General features: G+C 49.9%; 1 protein-coding gene across 2 annotated transcripts in view; it reads right to left on the bottom strand.

Moving 5' to 3' along the window:
* Positions 1-19,452, bottom strand: part of map3k22 (mitogen-activated protein kinase kinase kinase 22) — a 29,558-nt gene that overhangs the window by 4,333 nt on the left and 5,773 nt on the right. The window contains exons 2-15 of one of the 2 annotated variants that reach the window (XM_040167669.2): positions 17,815-17,901; positions 17,016-17,060; positions 12,870-12,979; positions 11,956-11,993; positions 8,841-8,940; positions 8,251-8,367; positions 7,965-8,079; positions 6,397-6,518; positions 5,661-5,734; positions 4,668-4,729; positions 3,204-3,275; positions 2,489-2,653; positions 912-1,060; positions 660-791 (exon numbers count right to left, since the gene is read on the bottom strand). In XM_040167669.2, the coding sequence (XP_040023603.1) occupies positions 660-791; positions 912-1,060; positions 2,489-2,653; positions 3,204-3,275; positions 4,668-4,729; positions 5,661-5,734; positions 6,397-6,518; positions 7,965-8,079; positions 8,251-8,367; positions 8,841-8,940; positions 11,956-11,993; positions 12,870-12,979; positions 17,016-17,060; positions 17,815-17,833 (1,320 nt within the window). In that variant the 5' untranslated portion in view covers positions 17,834-17,901. The remainder of the gene's footprint in view (positions 1-659; positions 792-911; positions 1,061-2,488; positions 2,654-3,203; positions 3,276-4,667; positions 4,730-5,660; positions 5,735-6,396; positions 6,519-7,964; positions 8,080-8,250; positions 8,368-8,840; positions 8,941-11,955; positions 11,994-12,869; positions 12,980-17,015; positions 17,061-17,814; positions 17,902-19,452) is intronic. The other variant, XM_040167670.2, reaches the window with a different exon arrangement.

The raw sequence follows: 19,452 nt of genomic DNA, 5'->3' as shown, positions 1-19,452 counted from the left end.
CTACCCACATTTCTTTTCATTTCCTGCTTTCAGCTCTAAAAATCTCATCTTATCTACAGAAAAGATCTGACACCGTCACATCTGGGACACAGCGCTCACAAAACGTCTTACTCTCCACTCTCAGCTGTCGCCGAGACACCTCTACGGCTCTCTGGCTCTCAGAGTGACACATGCCCTCGCCCCCACCCCGGAGGACGGCATGTGGCGAAAAAAGGTGTTATCGACACACACACACAGGGCTTTTTCACTTCCCCTCTTCCCTGTGCCAGACAACTAGAGTGAAACGCAAACATGACTAAGAGAACGTGTGACTAAGACACTCAACGGCCCTCGGAAGAAAAATAATATATATATATATTAAAACCAGGCTGGGGGACGTCATTGAAGCGCTGAGAAAAGGGTCTCGTAAAGTGAGCTGTTCTGCTGAAATCAACCACAAAATACATGTTTGCTGACAACTGGTAACATTGCAAAATAGTTTTTTTGCAGATGGGTCCACCATGGGTTTGATTTGACGCTCGTCTCTCAACGTCTGTATACCCGTCTCAAAACAAAATTATCAAAATTATTATTATTATCAAATTATGACATCCGCAGAATTTTAGCCTCATTGCATCTAAATCTATCTTCCTGACTGAATGAAAAATAAAAATACGCACCCCGGGCATAAACTCCACAAAAATGGTGAGTTTCTTCTGTTCGGGGTCCCGAAGGCAACCGTAGTACTGAACAATCCGCTCGTGGCGCAGATTCTTCAGCAGCTGAATCTCACACTCCAAAGCGTTCACCTCCTGCAGCGAGAAAGGGTCACAGTTATGGTAAGGGTACACAATCATACAGTATCTTTAATTTAGCGTGGTAAAAATCGGGGTGGGACTCGTTCCAAACAGGGCGGAGGGGAACTCGCCCACCTTGCTGGTTTCTTGACAGTCTGCATCGAAGGGCACCTGCTTGGCGGCCAGCTCGCGGCCCGTGTCCACGTCGTAGCAGAGGTAGACTTCCCCGAACGCGCCGCGCCCCAGCAGCTTTCCTTGTCGCCAGTTGACCGGCGCCCGCGGCGCTGGAGCAGAAGAAAAAAAAAAAAACCTTAAGTAATTTGTCTGTCTGCTACGCTCCCGCAGGCGGACGGATCCGCGGTGATGTGCCGGTTTGAGAAAACCCCGAAGCACGCACCAAAGACTCGACTGCAGCTTGCAGGGAAAACCTCAGCGAGAGAACCAGACGCCAGAGAATCCGCCGCAGGGTCGTTAAATAATTCCCACTGCAGACCCTCTCAGATGGGGAAACCCACGGCAGTCGAGTAAAAAACACGCTTTTTAGGCGAAAAGCGTCTCTCATCTTCTCAGACGCAGACTCGGAGACTTTGTTTCGGTATTAACAGGCTTCTTTGAGGCCGGGGGTCAGACAGTTTGGTCTCTTGTGGGTGAGAAAGACACCAGAGACTCAAAACGTCAACCGCAGACTGCCGAGCAGAGCTTGTTTCATGACAAAGACCATCTTTGGGCAATACGTTGTGTGGACTGAATGAGGACAGATGGGATTAGCGAGCATGTGGACGGATGAAGAGAGGGGAATTCTGCCTTTTGTGACCTACAGTTTTACAGTACATCACTGTACATTAGTTCTACTCCCTCTTACTACTGAGAATTTAAACAGCTTTGAAAGCCATAGTGATTACTGGAGAATAAACTATTACGTAATATATATATATATATAAATATATAATATATAAATATAATATATATATATATGTATATATATATATAAATATTTAAAAGCAGACGCTTTTGTCCAAAGCAACTTACATTACACTTTTAAACCCATGGCTTTTTCGCATTTTTGCCCGGGGAGCAATTAGGGGTTAGGTGTCTTGCTCAGGGACACTTCGACGTGGAACATGGGGCAGCCTGGAATCAAACCAACAACCTTGTGCTTACCAGCACACCTTCTCTAACCCCTGCGCCACAACGACCCCTTGTAGATATAAAAGGTTTATATACATTATTATATATATGTATATATATATATAAATTATATATATATATATATATATAGAAATATATAAATTTTATATATATATATATAGAAATTATATATTTTTATATATATATATATATATATATATATATATAAACAGAATTATGAAAAAAACAATTGAGGCCAGAATTCTGGATTTGTTCCAAAAGAGAGACGGTCTTTATGATTCTAGGAGGGAGGTTTATTTTTTTGCCTGCCCATGTTCATGTTTACGACTGAATAAATCGTGCGTATACACACATATATATATGATCAGATTTATAAGACTGATGTAAAACGTACCGAGGTGTGCAACCCGGCCTCTCACTATTCTCAATGTGCAGAAGAAGAGACTGAACGCTCTTCATTTCATCAATATCCCACAGGAACCATGCAGATGCAACGCACGTGTCCCCAACAAAGGCCCAGAAGCAGCCGCTCATCGTCAGATCTTCCCGATCGGACCACTTACACTTGGCTGTGCCGCGCTGGCAGCTCTTGTCGGCGGTGCGGCCCAGCGAGCGCAGGTCGCTGTACTGCAGCGTGCTGTCGCCGTTATAACTGCGCGTGCGACTAGACGGAACCAGCTGAAACAGGTTCTCCTGCGGCATGAAGCTACGCGGAAGCGTCCTGCGACCTGAAAACACACACACGCACACACACATATATGTATATTGAAGACATTTCAATGACTTCACACACAGGCCTCTGCATCGTTAGTTGTTGTTGTTTTTTACTGTGAATGATGGAGACCATGTTTTAAACAGTTACTTCACAGGTGTTGTGCATGAAACGAGCTAATGGCCCGGCCAGGGCGCAGTGCTCCTCGCCGCCCCGTCCTACTTCCCCTCAAACAGGAAGCGGGGCGCTGTGTTTTTCGGACGAGTTCGGGTTCACCGCGGGGAAACGTAAATCATTGCTAGCCAAGGTTAGCCTCTGAGTGAGCAATTACTAGCAGCTGCCCGGAACAGCAAGCCGGCACTTCATGTACCAACTCCACTCAGATAGCTAAAGAATGTGCAGGAGGCACCGTAAAAAGGATTTCAAATACATAAGAAATCTGACCAGGACGGTCTGGTAGTGGCGTGGGAATGTGTTTGGCCCGTGCTATTGACACAGCAGCATATCTGTTCAATCTGTGCAACAATAGACGCGTTGTGTTTGCTCTAGCAAAGCCGGTTCCTTACGGTCTCCGTAATCCTTGCTGCGATTGGGCAACTGGAACTGGCGAGGGAAAGTCCCTCCTTTCCCGTGGCGACCTGAAGATGGAGCAAAAGAGGCACGGCTGTCAGTCAGGGGGGAAAAAAAGGAGAACGGAGCCTCAACAACAAAGGAAATCTTGTTTAATGGCCACGGTGCTCCCACGGTGATGGACCCGGGCGGCTCGCAGTGAGTCAGAAACGGGGGACACGACGAGGCCCGCGAAGGACAAAGCCACGGCGAACCCGTCTGACGAGACGCTGCACTACTTTCGCTCGTCTACCGCGCGCCGTCAACCTCAAAGTTGAGTCGAGGACGGCCTCCCGAGCAGAGCGCTCCAATCGCCTTCGCTTAGGGCCAAGAGAGAAAGCGGCCCATGTGTGCTAGCTTAGCCTTAGCGCTGAACCCGCAGGAGCCGTAACTGAAGGCAGGTGGGGAGCGCTGCTGACGCAGGCAAGCGCTGACACTCTACCCCCCCCCCCCAACGCGCGCACACACACACACACACACACACACAATGAATGGAGAGTAGTGGAGCTGCTTGCAATTGAAAGCAGCTGTTCTGTCAGATGACCGCCTCCCCTCGCACTGTTTTTGTGGCCGTATCCCATGGAGACGGGGGTTGTTTTCTGTGTTTGGCAGCGCGGGATGGAGAGGAAAAATCGACTCACAGGGAACGGTAAACAAATACTCCATCCCTCAGCAGGAAGGGCCACACAGCTTTACATCTGGGGGAGTGTGTGTGTGTGTGTGTATGTGTGTGTGTCCGTGTGCACGGCGGGCAGCGCCGGCTTTTTAATTTACAGCACGAGGAAAAAGAGGCGGCCGGATCGGGAGAGCCGCCGTGGTTCGTCTGTTCGGGAGGATTAGCGCGGCGTTATCGGTCGTCCTGCTCTACTTGAGAGACAGACAGGGAGCCAGGGGACAGGCGAGGGGGGGGGACAGTGAAGGGAAGCGATCATGTGAAGACTAGAGAGCTGCAGTGACGTTTAGGAAAGAAAACATGAACAACAGTGTAAAGGTTGAGATGAGGGAGACAAATGAGACGGACAAAGGGGACACAGAGGAGACGGCGGGGAAGATAAAGCAGCGAAGAGTTACGACGCCATCACACACCCTTCATCACTGAGACACGAGAAATACAACCCAGATATTAAATATCTCCACAATAAGCCATCCCTCATTTTAAGTTATTTACTCCCAGATTAAAACAACATCACCCCCCTCCTCATTAGTCATCTCAAGAGGGTTCTTCGCTTTGTGAGGAAGCCGTTTAGATAATCAGGAGCTGCACGGACGGAGCTTTGGTTCGGTTTCTGTGAAACTGATTATGTGACTTTTATTTACCAAGAGAACTAGGAACTTTCTGATAATGAACACGCTTTCTGCAGCTCTCTTTGTCTTTGTGTTTCAGTTGACTCGACAGCAGGGAGGCTCCTCTCCTCGCTTACCTTTGTATTCGTAGTTGAGGTTCAGGTAATTATTGTCACGGTTATTCTGCGAGAAGGGGGGACTGAAATGACAAGAGAACAGGGGGAGAGAGTTGAAAAATGATTTCCTATTTGGGTCGGTCATTTTCCCCTCATCCTCAAACAGAGTCTGGTTGCAGCGGCTGGTCGCGAACTTCAGCCCGCGAAGCGGCACAAAAGGCCTCCAGATGACTTCTGCATTCAGACTAGTAGAGCTTTCAGTCACAATTTGATGTGAAACAACGACAACAATGTGCCGAAATAGGAAAGATAAGCCACGAGCCTCATCATTAACTGTAACAAAGTGAAGTTTGCGGCGCTGAATTGCCCAAGTGGCCGTGAAACACAACTTTCTATCATTAAATGGGTCAATTTATATCTGGCACGCTCCCCCCCCGTCCCGTCAGAGTGACGTCACTGTTGACCGCAGGGCGGCGCGGGGCCACGAGACCCTGGATAAGGGGCGCGCATGCCCCCTCGCAGGGAAAAGTTCCATGCGCTGGTTTCCTGCCATTGTTCTGCAGCCTGGAGCCCAGATAAGCCTCGTGCAGGTAGAGACGTTTCCGTCCTACGCTCGCTCTCTCTCAACCTCACTTCTTTCTTTTTCCCTTTGATTAATATGCAATACCCCCCCCCCCCCCCCCCCCACTCCCCTCCACTCTCACTCTTTCAACACTTTTTTAAAATTTCCTGGCCCCTCTCATCCAGCATGTTCTCGCTCAATCTCTCACGTCTCCCACTCCGTCTCCGCTTTCTCTTCCTGCAACAGCAAAGTGACGCGATTCCTCTCCTTCAGGCCTCGGGCTCCGCTGGCCTTTAACGCCGCGCGCAAGACTCTGCGTGCGTGTTTTGCGACATACGAGGACGGATCGGCGCGCGTCCACGGGGCCTGCGAGTCTCGTACCGCTGCGAACGTGAGCGCCGTGCGTCTAAGCCGACAGGACTCATAAATCACCCGATCGCACGATGACTCACCTGTCCAGCGCTTGATCTATTGATTGACAGCTGCTCGACAGTGAGTTGTCCGCGCTCCCGAAGGGATCCAGCATCTGGCGGATATAATGACAGAGGGGAACCGAGGGTCACGGAGCGTGCGATCATGTGGGAGAAAATACAAAGCAGCGCAGAAAGCGTAGTAGGTGTAAGTGCAACATGAGTGCACTGACTACTGTATTTGATAATGATGAACTGCACTTCATCTCCATGACTAAGCTACCCGAGCTTCTCCGTGTGTGTGATGCACAGTAAGCCGCAAACTACCGTCCAGGGATCTTCCCCGTGTCGTAGTAATAGGATTCATCATGTTTACTGGGGACGTAATTGCTCAGCGGCACACGATAATAAATGACAGGATAAAAGCAAGTTTTCTGGTTTTGTTTCTTTTAATAAGTGGCTCTATCAGGGATGTCACTTTTTAGCGAGTCCCTCCTAAAAATAAGCAGAACAATACTTCCATTAGTGAGTTAGGAACAATAACAATGATAATAATAATATTGGGAATAATAAGAAATACAAAGTGTGGTAGTTGCTGAACAAACCCCATGAAGCCCAGAGCAGCAGTTGCTGTACTGACATTTTTTTATTATTTTTTTCAATGAAAAAACGGATGTCTAGTTCCTGTGTTTGCTTGACAAGCAGGCGTCTCTCGCTACAGGTGACAGTCGAAAGTCAACGCAAAAGGCATCCGGCGCAGTTCTCGACATGCTCTTACGTTCTCGGGGATGAACTCCCCCTCACTGTGGATGCTGGTGTAGGAGCCCTGGCGGGCAATCTGCTGCTGCTCCTCGGGGACGCTGCCGGGGGGCGGGGACGTCCGGCCCGTGTGCAGGGAACCTGGGACGCAAAGAGGAGATCAGAGAACCGAAAGGCAGACGCTGAGGGGTGAAGGGCGAGGAGGACCAAGAGACGAAAGGGAGGCGGGAGGAGGGGGAGACAGCGGCGTCACGGTGTTATTCACGGGGGGGACAAGTTCAACAGGGCCGGGACTTCAAGGAGTGATTTACTGAACCACGCTGCTGCCACCTCTGACCTCAATTACTTTGACAAACGCTCCCCCCCCGGCTGAGCCGCGGCACCCGTCCTTGGCGGTGCGAGAAGACCTGCTGAAGGTCTGTCTGTCGCTAGCTGGGCCGCTGGCGGCATCAAAAAGTGCACTGAGGCCAATAGGTGCCGAGATGTACCGGAACGACTGGATAGAAGTAAACAACCCGGAAGACAAAACTCAAGTCCAGGAACCCGGGGTCACGTCACGTCTTCACTCGAGCGTCTACTGCGGCCGCTCTCCTCTCACCCCCCCCCCCCCCCTCCCCCATCTGCCAACACTCCACCTCCACCTCCATCCCCGCTGACTTGAGGGAATTCGGAGCGAGCCGGGTGATTCCACGCGACTTGTACGACTCGGGCGGCAGGTGAGAACGATCGGTGCCGACAGACGATTTGCAGGAACGCAGAGGAGCTCGGCTGGTTTTGCTGAATTTGTCAGAGCTTGAAAAATGTGACCGCAACTTTGACCGTTCCGGATGGACCTGACATTAAGGGAGTGATGAGGGAAAGATTCAGACCGGGGGAGAGGGTGGGGGAGAGCTCAGCAAATTAAACCGACACAGAAGGGGGAGGGACGACAGAACCGCAGCGTGCCATGTTTACCAAACGGCTGAGTGGGACACGATGACAAGAAAAAGACCTTCGATTGCCCTAAAAGAGTAGTTTTACATTCAAATGACAAGATCAATGCGACTCTTGTTTACAGCTACTAGTCGTAAACTAACCGTCTGAGGAGCGGGATGCAAACAGCTTAAATAATCCAAACACTAGACAAAGTTGCCGCCAGTTTGGGGTTGGACACAACTCACTGATTGAAGAATTAAAAAGGCGTAGCGCGTTAAAGGTCAGACAAAGCACATTCCCAGCTATAAGGGAGACGGAGAGCTGTCTGAGCAGACGCCTGTCCTTGTCCCTGCTTTGACCCAACATCTCTCAGGCTGTTGTGACCCCCGATTTGCATTTGTCCGTTGGGCCGAAGCACGTCCCTCATCTTCCCATTAACATCCCATCAACATTCCTGCGACTTTGGCATCCCTCCGCGCCGTAAAAGTGACGTCGTCGCGCCACCCTCGAGGCCTCAGCGGGTGATAAAGACGTCTCGGCATCAGCAGGATTTCGCTTTTTTGCCTGCCTGTGGGAAATTGCGTTTCGACCCCCCTCCTCGCAGAGCTCCAATGGCCCCGTGATCGGACCGGCGGTCATTGACGGATTTGATCTCTGCGTGTGTTTTCTCACCTGTCGAGTGTTTGCGCACCCTTTCCGAGCCCTTGAGCAGGGAGCCCTTCAGATCCCCGAGTGACCGCGATGACTTCATCTCGCTCTGTTTGTCCCTGCTGTTCACCTGCAGGTACTGCGGCGAGGCAGAGAAAATAGTCAGGAGAGGAAGTGATTGTTGACTCCCTGCAGGCGAGTCCACGCCGACCTGCAGCCCTTTCCGACGCGGCATAACTATTTACACGTTTCTTCTTCGTGTACAGCCTTGTCTGCCAGGAGCAGTGTCATGTCTCCAAACACGACTCACATGGTTGTTCTTAGACGTCTTCAGCAGTATCCTGAGCAGCCCGTTGGTCCCCGAGCTGCAGCCCAGCGTCAGCACCGCCTGATCCAGGTCCTCCTGGGTCTTCAGGGGCAGCGGCAACTGAAAGGACAAGAAAACACACAGTGCGTGACCTTCAGTTCCCCATTGTTCCAGAATGGTGGCATGTCAACGCATCAGCGCATGCGTGACGTACTGCAGGCGTCGCTGGCGGAATCACCTGACCCGCAGAATTACCATTTGCATATTAATTACTCGACCTGTGTGAGCCCCGAATACTTGAAGAATGAAGAGCTAAAGAACATAACACAAGGCTAGTTTGTCCAGCTGTATGCACACTACTTCCTAAAAACATGCATGCATCCTTTGTGGCGGGCGCTAAAAAGGATGTAATCTTAAAGAATAGAAGATAACACGGTGGACTAATTTATATTCTTATGGGTGTAGAATTCCCTTAAAGACTCAATAATCATTGGGGAATATGACATATGATGTGTTAGAGATACTAACAGAGTACACATGAATACTGGAAGCTCGTTTGGGGCTTTCATGTTTTCTAACCCTGTTTGTCGTACCTCTTTTTCCATGAAGAACATGTCCATCTGTTGGCCGAAGGCCTCAGTCACTTTCTGCAGCAGCTCCTTGATCTTCAGCGGCCTCTGAAACGGGATGATCCTGGGAAGCAGAGAGCGCCGGCGCGGTCAGAGGTCGGCAAAAGGAGCTTGTGTTGTGTCTGGCCGCAAAAGCCACGAGCGCAGACTCTGAAAGCCAGTGTGAGGTGAGACTTTGGCTCAGTCAGCAGCTGAGCTGAGCGGCCGCTTTCTGCTCCTGGTTCCCCAGTTTGGTATTTCTTCATGTACTGCCATTGTGACACACAGAAAAGGAGCTACAGACATGATGAATCTAGTTATCCTGTTCTTTCCATTTCTTTTTTTGTGTTCAAACATGTTTTGCATTGGATGAGCATGTAGGACACATCTTTCTTATCCATTTGAGGCCAGTGTTTCGCAGATAGCGGGAGGAAAAACGCACAGGTCACCTGGTTCAAGGAGAGCAGATGATGCCAAAGGGCCTTTTCATTTCCTGCAGCAACAACAGAACCGTACCGTATATGAATGCGTTATCCAGTGCACGCCTACGTGTGTGACTCTCTCTCTCTCTCTCTCTCTCTGTCCGGGCTTAAACGGGCCCGTGTTTGGTGCCCGAGTCTGTTCAGATGCGTGCGTGTTTGTGAAACTCGACATGCATGAGCGTGCATCGCAATCAGTGTGTGCATCGGCCACTGTTTCAACACGGCGAGGGCCCCTCCACTGAGCCCGCACACAGGCAGATGGGAAACTTCCTGAGAGGAAAGGGGGGGGAGAAAAAATCTGGAGCGACAGCAAAAGCAGCAGGATGTGTGTCTTTCCCTCCTATTTTAAAAGACTGACAGATACGGAGACGACGGAGAAATCTACAGACTGCGAGAGGGAAAATAAAGGGAGACAGCCTGACAAAATAAAAAGGAAAGAAAGAGACCCTCGCCGGCAGCTCTTTCCCCCCCTTCCCTCTGCTTTTTGAAGACTCCACAGCCCGCTATCTCTTTATAGTATCCTGATAAAAAAAGGACCCGTTTTCATCTCAGCGGTCCCTCATCAGAGGCCAGAGCGGCGGCTATCTTAATGACTGCTTATTATTTCCCCCATTCGAGGAGAGGATTCTAGGAAGAGGGAGGCCTGCAGATCAGAGGCCAGCGGCAGCACAGCTAAACGCTCTCCGTCTCTGTTTATACTCGCCGATGATGTGTCTGATAAAGAGCTGTGGGGGGGGGGGATGTGAAGTGTGTGTGTGGGGGCACTGGGGGGCACTGGGGTAGGGGGGGGGGGGGCTGTGAGGATGCAGCTCCAAAAAGATACGGCTTTCCTTCCTCTCCACGAGCATGTGGACGCAAAAGATTTGCAGAGTGAAAAAGAAGGCTTTCACACATTCCCGGCGCAGTCTCGCCTTCTCTCATGGACACAATCACATGCACGCCGACAGGAAAAAAAAAAAAAAGAAAAAGAAAAGAAAGAAAGAAAATACGGCCTGGCGCTGTTCCTCCTCTCTCTGGCAGGAGACCCTGAGGCAGAGCCTGGAGGGGGGGGGGGGAGACACAGCTCCTATTTCCTGCCCCCAGCCTTCGGTGCTTGCCAACCAAAAGAGAAAGCGTCCAATTCCATTTCATTGTGGACAGACAAACACGGTTATCCTGACTCAGGGACTCCGAATGCCTCAAGTGCATTGCTCAGATGTAAAAGGGGAATTCACACCGGGGGCCGCAACTCGGATTGTGATCTAATACGACGTTACTTTTTTCACAAAAAGGATATCGTGTCTTTTTATTACAAGAATGAACGCAAGTTTGCGTGATGATTAGTGATCTGATTTGATCATATTGAACTTCATCCCAAGTGCCTTTCTGAACTCTGCGTTGTACTGCTTGTGTTTTGTATTTTTATGTGTGTTTTCTTACTTGCTTTTCCTCTTCCCTAAAAATGTGAACATTCCTCCTGCATTAACTGTTTTCTTTATGAAAGACCTATTTAACTAGCTATCAGCTGATAGTTAACCTGCTAACAAACAGTCGGCTGTTTGCATATACACCAGTAAAAAAAAGCCACAACAGCATTTCTCTGGACTCATGTGTCTGCTTGCATAAAATATCCAGAAATCCAGGACACGCCAAGTACAACATGAAAAAACAACGACTAATAACATGGGATGAAAAAGAAAGAGGGGACTGTGATTTCAAGGAGAGGATGCCGCTTTTTAAAAAATGCGTGAACGGAGACTTCCACGGTGAGCTTCAGAGCGTCTTTTTCCAGAGAGCAGCGTGGTGCGAGGGGAGCTCTTGAGAAAGAGCAGAAAGACGGGAGAAACAGAGGGAGGCAGGAACACAAGAGAGAGAGAGAGAGAGAGAGAGACAAGCACATGAAAAACACGTCTGCGACTCCGCAGTAGCCAATTAGGGCTGTGAAAAAGGCGCGGGGGCCGACGTGCAGCCGTCTTCTGCTGGAGGCCGTTCCCCCTCCTCACTGCCGACGGCCCGCGGCTTCTCTAATCGCAGCGCGACCGAACCGCGGCCTCCTCCGTGAACTTCTGGACCTCCACCAGGATGCTAAAGAGAGACTCGCGCCGCCACCATACATGGAACCTCTCCGGGTTCTGTTAATTTTTTTTACTGGGCGTCCTGAGCTTTCAAAGTGCTCCGACGTGGTAAACGCGCTGTGAGGCACCTTGGTGGGAAAACAGCTCGCCGGCCTTTAATGTAGCCGCGCTTTGCTTGTTGAGGCCGGTGGTGTGAAGGACGGTCGTTGGCTGCCGGGTGAAGGATGTGGAAAGACAGAAAGAAGGCACGCGTAAACACGCAGGGATTAAATATTAATTCGGGGAGTGCCGTCCCTGGAGCACTGGACACTTGTCTTTTTGCTCGGGCCCTTCTCGCCTTCACTTTTACCCCTCTCAAACTGCCCGTCCGGGCCTGAAAACACAAGGGCCCCCCCCCGGGCTAAATGTCAAAGCAGGAATTTTCCCTCGCTTTCTGCCGCTCTGGCATGTAACTGGGATTTCCACGAGACACTAAAAATCCCAGGCGAGGCAAAGCAAAACAAAAAAGACCCGTTAAGGTTTGGACAGAGGAGTAGAAAAAACAATACGGACGTTCCAACATACCGTTTTTCTCTCTCGTGCTCCAGCTTGACTCTTAAATCCTGTTGAGGGGGAAAATAACAACAGTGGAAAGTCAAAACGTGGGACCGGAGCGGATGAGAGCAATAAACTGGCATTTAAGTGAATTATAATTTGAACGTATTTTAGGTTCAGGTTAAGGGTCACTGGCGAAACTTTGTCCTGCAGTACAAAGAATACAGCTCCTTCAACTTGACTCCAAAGACGGCATGACACATTACGAGGTTCCCATTTTCGAAGTCATTACCCGCGGCAACAGGAATCCGCAGGAGCCTGGAAGTCTGCATGAGGTCATGGTGATAAGCTTGCAGTGACATCACAGCAACGCGGGCGACCGCTTAAAAAAAAAGAGCACGGGTTTGCTCCAAAGTGTATCTGCTCCGCGCCGTTTGTTTATGGCTCGTCATAAACATCGGCACTTCAAGAGCAGTTGCCAATTATCATTCCACGGGGGGGGGGGGAGCCGACGCGAAAGGAAACCACTCCAGTAAGAGGCACAAGGTGATTGAGGGAAATAAAATCCTGTTGTGAACGCGATCTCTTAAAAAAGCCTCAAGATACTTCGACGTGATTTGTCTTTGTCAGAATAGACCAGTCGGAGCGCCAGCGAAGCCAAAATAGCCCTTCAGCTACGTACGCTACACTGCAAGTCAGCTTTATTTAGCCCATTCTAGGATTCGCATGCCTGCAAGCGTACGTGAGCGGCCCGGTGTCACATCGGCGTCCGCAAAACGGGTTACGTCCGCTCCGACACTACAGGAGAATCTGAGGGAGAGCGACGCTGAGGTTTGGGTTTTGCAACGTAATACCACTAATCCTTTGAAGCCTGCGGGGAGGTCAGAGGTCGATGTCGGGGTACGCTTCGAATGTAGCGTCGCCTCGTGGCGAAGCCCGCCTACCTGTTTGTAGAGGACGCTCCTGTTCTTGGGCTTGTGGCCGTGTTGCTGGGTGAAGCAGCGGCCCAGGGCCGCCAGGTCCTTCATGATGGAGTTCAGCGCCTCCTCGTCATCTGAAAACACAAGAAGACGTCAGCGCAGCCGGAGCTTCGGTGAAACGAGTGGCACTCGCTCTCCACGGTCGCCCGACAACTAGAACGCGGCGGATGAGCGACGGAGGCCTCGCGGAGGCACCGCCACGCTCGGGTTTGGCTCAGGCCGGCCGATGAGGCAACACCTGGTCTGATACTTCCTGTTCTGGTGCCATCTGCGTAGTGAGTTTCCACTACTGGAAAGAATCCAGCGGTTTCTCTCTTATATAACCAAAACAACATATTGTCCGTGAGAAGAGAGGAAAGCAAAATATAACGGGGGGGTCTTCTCTGGTGCACGTTGCCAAACTCAGCAATTCTGATAAACTTAACGATGCTGGCGGTTCTCGAGCTCTGCACTGCAAAAAGGCTGTTTAATAATGCAGCACGTGTGTGTGTGTGTGTGTGTGTGTGGCCTGGAGCTTTGTTATTATCCACTTTATTCTTTCGTCCTCGAACAAACGGAGAGAGACGTCGGGAACTAAGCCATTTGTTTGAAATCGCACCTCCCGTAAATCAGACGAAAGATTGATCCGCTTCTTTCGCCAAACGCCGAGTCAAGTGCGTTTCAAATTTGTACCTCGCCCTCCCTCAGGGGAGCAGGTCCACAGCGTTCATTAAACCCTTAAAAAAATCATTTAGCGAAACCTGCGAGTGCAGGAGAGACAACTAGCCCGTGTTCCCATTTCTCACTCCTCATCTCCCACTTCAATCTGTCTGCCACACACACACACGCACACACACACACACGCGCACACACACACACACACACACACACACGCTCGCTCGTATCTGAAGGGGGCAATCATGCAGATGAGCATGTCACACATTACCATATCAAGAGACTTTGATAGAACCAATTATGTGAGTGCAGTGATTACAATATAAAGAAGAGGTCGTTGACCTCAGCTCCTGGCTGCCTCTCAGATGAGCCCCGGGTACATTCACACACACACCAGGTGTGTGCCACGCAGCACAAACACCACCTGCCGGAAAGGGACCACATTCTGGAAAATAAAAAGGGTCTGTGTGTGTGTGTGTGTGTGTGTGTGTGTGTGTGTCTGGAAGACCACGGTGAAGGTCCTTGATAGCAGCACGGGGAGCAGATGTGGTCGGAGACGGATTTGATCTCGTTCCCCCCCAGAGGTCAACGCACACAGACACAAACACAGATTTACACTCCTACATTAGGAATGTCCCAGTATAAAGAAAGACACAAATATACGTGGTTGCAATTCATGTTAATTTGAATTTAATGAAAGCCTAGCTTTAGCTACTATGAGCTACAGACATATTATAACCTTTTAATTCCAAAGTAGAGGACAATGTCGTCCATTAAAAGTTGCATAATCTCACTTTAAATGCAGCTTCAATCGAATAACCTTCATCCATAGTGTTGGTTTCGCTGGAAAGCCACAGCCTCTGTTCGGGTGAATTCAAACCTACAGCTGAGATAAATCGCGGTCAAACCACATCAGCAGAGTGGCGGGCGTCTTGTTTGACGGTCCCAATATAGCTTCAGAACGCCGGCGCAAGATAAATAAGGCAGAGCGATAAGTGAGGGACACGCCGACAAAAGCTCAGCCCTCTGAGCAAACACTAACAGAAGCAAACCAAAGCACCTTCACCAGAACTAAATGATTGAGAATTAACTATAATTCTGAGACAATCACGTAGGCTCGACCTCGTCAGCACATTCCCCTCCGTGGCAGCGGGTTGGTAACGCAACGTGTGGGTTGTGCGACCGCGATAAGTTCAGGTGAGGTCAAGATATAAGACAAAAAGGAGCCACAGGGAGAACAGACAAAAAGGGACATCTTGAGTGTTTCGCAGAGGACGGGGGACGTCCGTCGAAACGCGAGCCGCCCAGGAGCGCCGGGTGACTAACCGGCTCGACGGGGGCCCGTTTCCTCCCCCCCGGACATGACGGAACTGAGTCACCGTCTCTCTGCTCCGAGTGCGGAGCGCGGCTAACCGCGTCGTTCCGCAGCAGGAGATGAACGGCTTCTCAAATTGAGTCGGTCAAAGACAGACAACGGGGGGGGGGGGGGGGGGGGGGCACACGCTGCCACTGTACTGCACGGCAAGAAGAGTGTGCATTAATTATTGTTAAGGAATAGCAGCAACAGCCTTCGTTGCCTCGCTCTCTCTGCACGTGTTGCTTCAGTCGGGCCTGCAGGCTCGGCGCTCCGGACTGTCAAGGATACAAAAAAAACAGCAGCCCCCGTGCATCCGTGTTTCTGTGCGCGTGACCCACGAGGATGAAAGCAGAGGGCGAGAGGCGGAGGGGGGGGGGGCGGCTGGGCCAAAGGGGGCGGTGAGAGAGAGTGTGAGAATTGCGTGGTGGCGTACAGAGCCAGGGCAGCGGCGGCGTATGAATTCATTTCCTGACATCACCGAGGCCTGGTCGGCGGCGGCGGCGCTGGCTGCTGCCAGGCCGAGGCCAGCCAAGGCTAACCGCCATCGCAGTGGAAAGCGACCAGCTCGCGCGTCGCTGCCAGCAGCAGCCTCGTGGAAAAAAAAAAAGAAAAAAGAAAAACGATTGCAAGGAACTCAAAGAACCCAAGTCGACGTTGCCAGAGAGGACGGCTGAGAATGTGCCGTCTGGTATTTGGACGGGCAGAAGTACCTTCATCTCCGCTCTCCTGGCCTTCTTCTTGTGTCTTGGGTGAAAAGTGACGCGTAAGAAAAGGGGGAGGGAGGGGGGAGGAGGGGGGATTCCAGGAAGCTCAGCAGACTGAGCGATGTTACACAATGGAGGTGGATTGCTGCGCATTGCATCATCACTCCTGCATCATGAGATGTTTTTTTTTTTTGGGGGGGGGGGGGGGGTTCTCAGGCTGACCCTGAGAACTGCGTAAGGCAGCTGGCGGAACAAAGTCGGAACTCCGGACCAAAAACTTTTAACCCGAAAAGGAGCCGTGGTCTCGGCCAAAAGTCAGTTCTTCGGCCGCAAACGTGAAAATGAAGTGTTCTGTTTGTGTATAATGTGAGATTAAAAAGCTGTAGCTGTCTCCAAAAAACAGAACGACCACTGGGTTCCAGAGGCTAGTGCTGCAACATGCAAGCTAACAATCTTTGTGTGTGTGTGTGTGTGTGTGTGTGAGCCTGAATGAAGACATTGTGGGGATTTCCTGGTGCAGAGAGACACATCATTGCAAAGGCATCCGGCAGCACCAGCAGCTGGAGCCAAATGTGTCCTCAATCTGCACCACGGGCTGATGCTCTGACGCACAACACACACACACACACACACACACACACACACACACACACACACACACACACACACACACACACACACACACACACACACACACACACACACACACACACACACACACACACACACACACACACACACACACACACGTAGATACACATTAAGCAAGGATCATTTTCTTTCTACACACCTTGCCGGTTATCGAAACTGCGACACAGATAATTTAGCGACTAATGGGTGTAACGTTTAAACCCCTGAAGTTAATCTGTCAGTGAGAATAATTACTGTGAAGTACGGTACGCTGCGGTGTGCGTGTGAGAATTGCACAATCAATGTTTGCACAAGGACTCTACCGAAAGTCCTTCGCCCGGAGAATGTCGGCAATCATTCCTACACAGCATCTAAAGTCTGCGACATTCCTGCACATGCACACTTTCACTGGTCGGCAGCGAGCTCTTAGAGACGACTTTCGGTGCACTGAAGGAGAGGCTTTTCAAATACACGCCCATTTGCAATTATCCTTTTTATTTACGCCTAAAGTTTGCTGCGTCAGCGTTAAATATTAAGTATAAATTAGTGATACTTGTTACTGGTCTTTGAGCCGAAGCGCAATAACCCCAGAGAGCAGCGGGAACGCCGGCGACCCCCACCGACACTGCTCAATTTAACGCCGCGTGGAATAAGACTGACCAACCGTCCTCTGACAGGAAGGAGGATCACCGTGTTCCACAAGAGGTCAACCAACTTCTGTCATGTTGATTTCTCATCCAAGACAATAAAAAAAAAAAGGTTTACCTTGCGAGTTCCTGTGCGGTCCCGGTCCATTTTGGAGACCGTCATCTGCGGGAACAAAGGCAACAGCGCGGTTTTGGATCTCAGTGGGGTCAAAAATAAAAGGGCCGAGTTGCGGTGCGCAAGTAGCGCGTTGTTCTTCGTTTCCAATCGTAAGCGCAGACCAGCAAGTACAGATTCCATGTTCGGAGCTTTGTTTACAGTGGTCAGTTAACGACAGCTTTAGTCTCCAACTGCCGAAGCCAACAGTACCCGTGCACATGCAAACACACTACAGGTCCTTCTGTTGTTGGGGTTGTGGTATGCACAGAAACTGTTCTCTTGAGTGTTGGGGAATGGTTTTGCATAACAGTAATGTGTATGTTCCTTTTCTTTTGTTGTCTATCGGACGCATATTCCGTTTTATGATTGTAAAATATTTTAATAATATATTAGTGGAAGCTTTAAGTTGGCTTTTTGCTTCACAGTGATATTCAGTATTTCTGTAGTGTCTGTTTATTTTGTATTGCTTGAATTGTGCAACTGAATAATAGGCTTGGTAGGTGTGAATATAAATATGATGTGCACCAGCGGTACACTTATTATTTCGGAGGGAGCATTGTGTGCACCTCGAGTTTTGCCAACTAATAAAGTACAAAAACAGGAATACAACATTGTTAAAAAAGAGCGAAAACAAGCAAGGTCAAAACAGGCGTTTTGTGTTGAGTTTCTTCCGTTGTGTTTCTGCCAGAGGATGTGCGAGGTGTGTGTGTGTGTGTGTGTGTTTTCTGTATGTACAGTGCTTTACCGCTACGCTACTCACCCATATTTACTGTCATCATCAGGAAGTGGCCCCGTTGAACTCGAGCCCAGAGCTCAACTTCTTCTCTCTGCAAGCGAAGATTTCATCCTGAGAGCAAAAAAAACACACAAAAATAAGCCGGTTTCAACATCCAAGGACTGCGGCACTTTCCTTCAGCTCGGCGGCCATAACATGATCGCACAAAAAAACAAAACAATGACAAAACAGGACGCAGGTGGTAGTTTCAACACAAAGCTGTGAGTTAATAATCTTTATTTCACCAGCAGTGTATCCTGGCGTGTACTTTATTTTATTTTCTTAACTCCTGGGAAACAAATAACAACATGACAACCCGAGCACTGATGACACGAAGCCTTCTTTGTGCGTTCAGATGGAGAGCGAAGAAGCGTTTGTCCAATCCCATAATGTAGAAAATGCTTTTGGCTCGGTTTCTTTCTGTTCCGCTGATGACATCAAGAAAAACGACTTTCCTTCCCCTTTCACGCTGCTCACGACCAAACCAGCATTTCATAGAAAAGAGTTCAGCGAGAAGTTTAAATACGGAAAATGTCACATCCGGAAAAAAAAGTCTCACACACAAAAACCGTGGGAGACTTTTTCTTACAATTTAAGCTTAAGAGAAAAAGGGGAAGAGGAGCAAACGCAGTCCAGTAGCTCGTCATATTAAACGGTCTCTTCTGGTGTATTGTGAGAGAGCGTCAACCGCAGAGACCAACTGTGACCGACGGGCCGTTGCAGGAGCCAAAAAGGCCTCTTTGCGAGAATAAAGGCTTCTTTAAAAGATACTCTACGGATGACTCACCATTAGATTCTTGTAACATGAGCCCATTATGAGCGGATGACACTTTACTGTCTATGAAATCAGCTCATTGTTTGTAGGAGGAATCGTAAAAAGCTTATGGAGAGAAAAAAAAAATAGAAATTCTAAATTGACGATGAATAAAGTGTCTGTATATAAACTCGTATGGCAGATTGAGTTTGTAGAGGCCGTGAATATCAAGGTTTACGTTTTGTTTTCCCCAGTCCCCATGTTGTTTGTGTCCTTGTGTCTTTTACGGGAAACATTCGACACCAATAAACGATAAAGGAAAACTTTTCATAAAAGCAACACAGACGGCAACGTTACGGCCCGAGGGCCCGAGTCCGTTAATAGAGTAAATACAACAGAAATGTTCAAGCAGGATCACTTTCCAAGAGCAGGGCGTTCTGAATGCATCGCAACGCAAACGCCAAATACGGTCAAACTTAAATTGAGCCCCAAAACGCACTTTAACGCACTGATATCAGGGTGCAAAAGAGGCATTGTTGTGTACAATATGCCCCCCCCCAAAAAAGCTCAGTGTCAGGCTGTTTTTAGTATGGTGCTGCTGACCATACATGAAAGAGATGAACAGCCAGCAGACAGGTGGCCTCCTAACACGCACACGCGGGCAGAGAAGCCCCGTCCCGTGCCAGCGAGTCACCAGATGGCCCATCTGCTTCGCCGCTCCGCCCGGCGGGACGCGACGCTCGCGGTGCCCACAGATCGCCGGCCCGATTCTCCCGGCGGCCCTTTGGCAGGCGGCAGGTTTTGGTTTTGGAGGATCAGATTGCTAAATCGCCGCCCGCTCGCTCTCGCTCCCCCGAGGCGGCGACGGC

The sequence above is a fragment of the Gasterosteus aculeatus genome, chromosome 21 (genome assembly GCF_964276395.1).
Source record: "Gasterosteus aculeatus chromosome 21, fGasAcu3.hap1.1, whole genome shotgun sequence".
NCBI lineage: Eukaryota > Metazoa > Chordata > Actinopteri > Perciformes > Gasterosteidae > Gasterosteus > Gasterosteus aculeatus.
The sequence above is the reverse complement of the archived record's forward strand: the minus strand, read 5'-3'. Positions and strand labels throughout refer to the sequence as shown.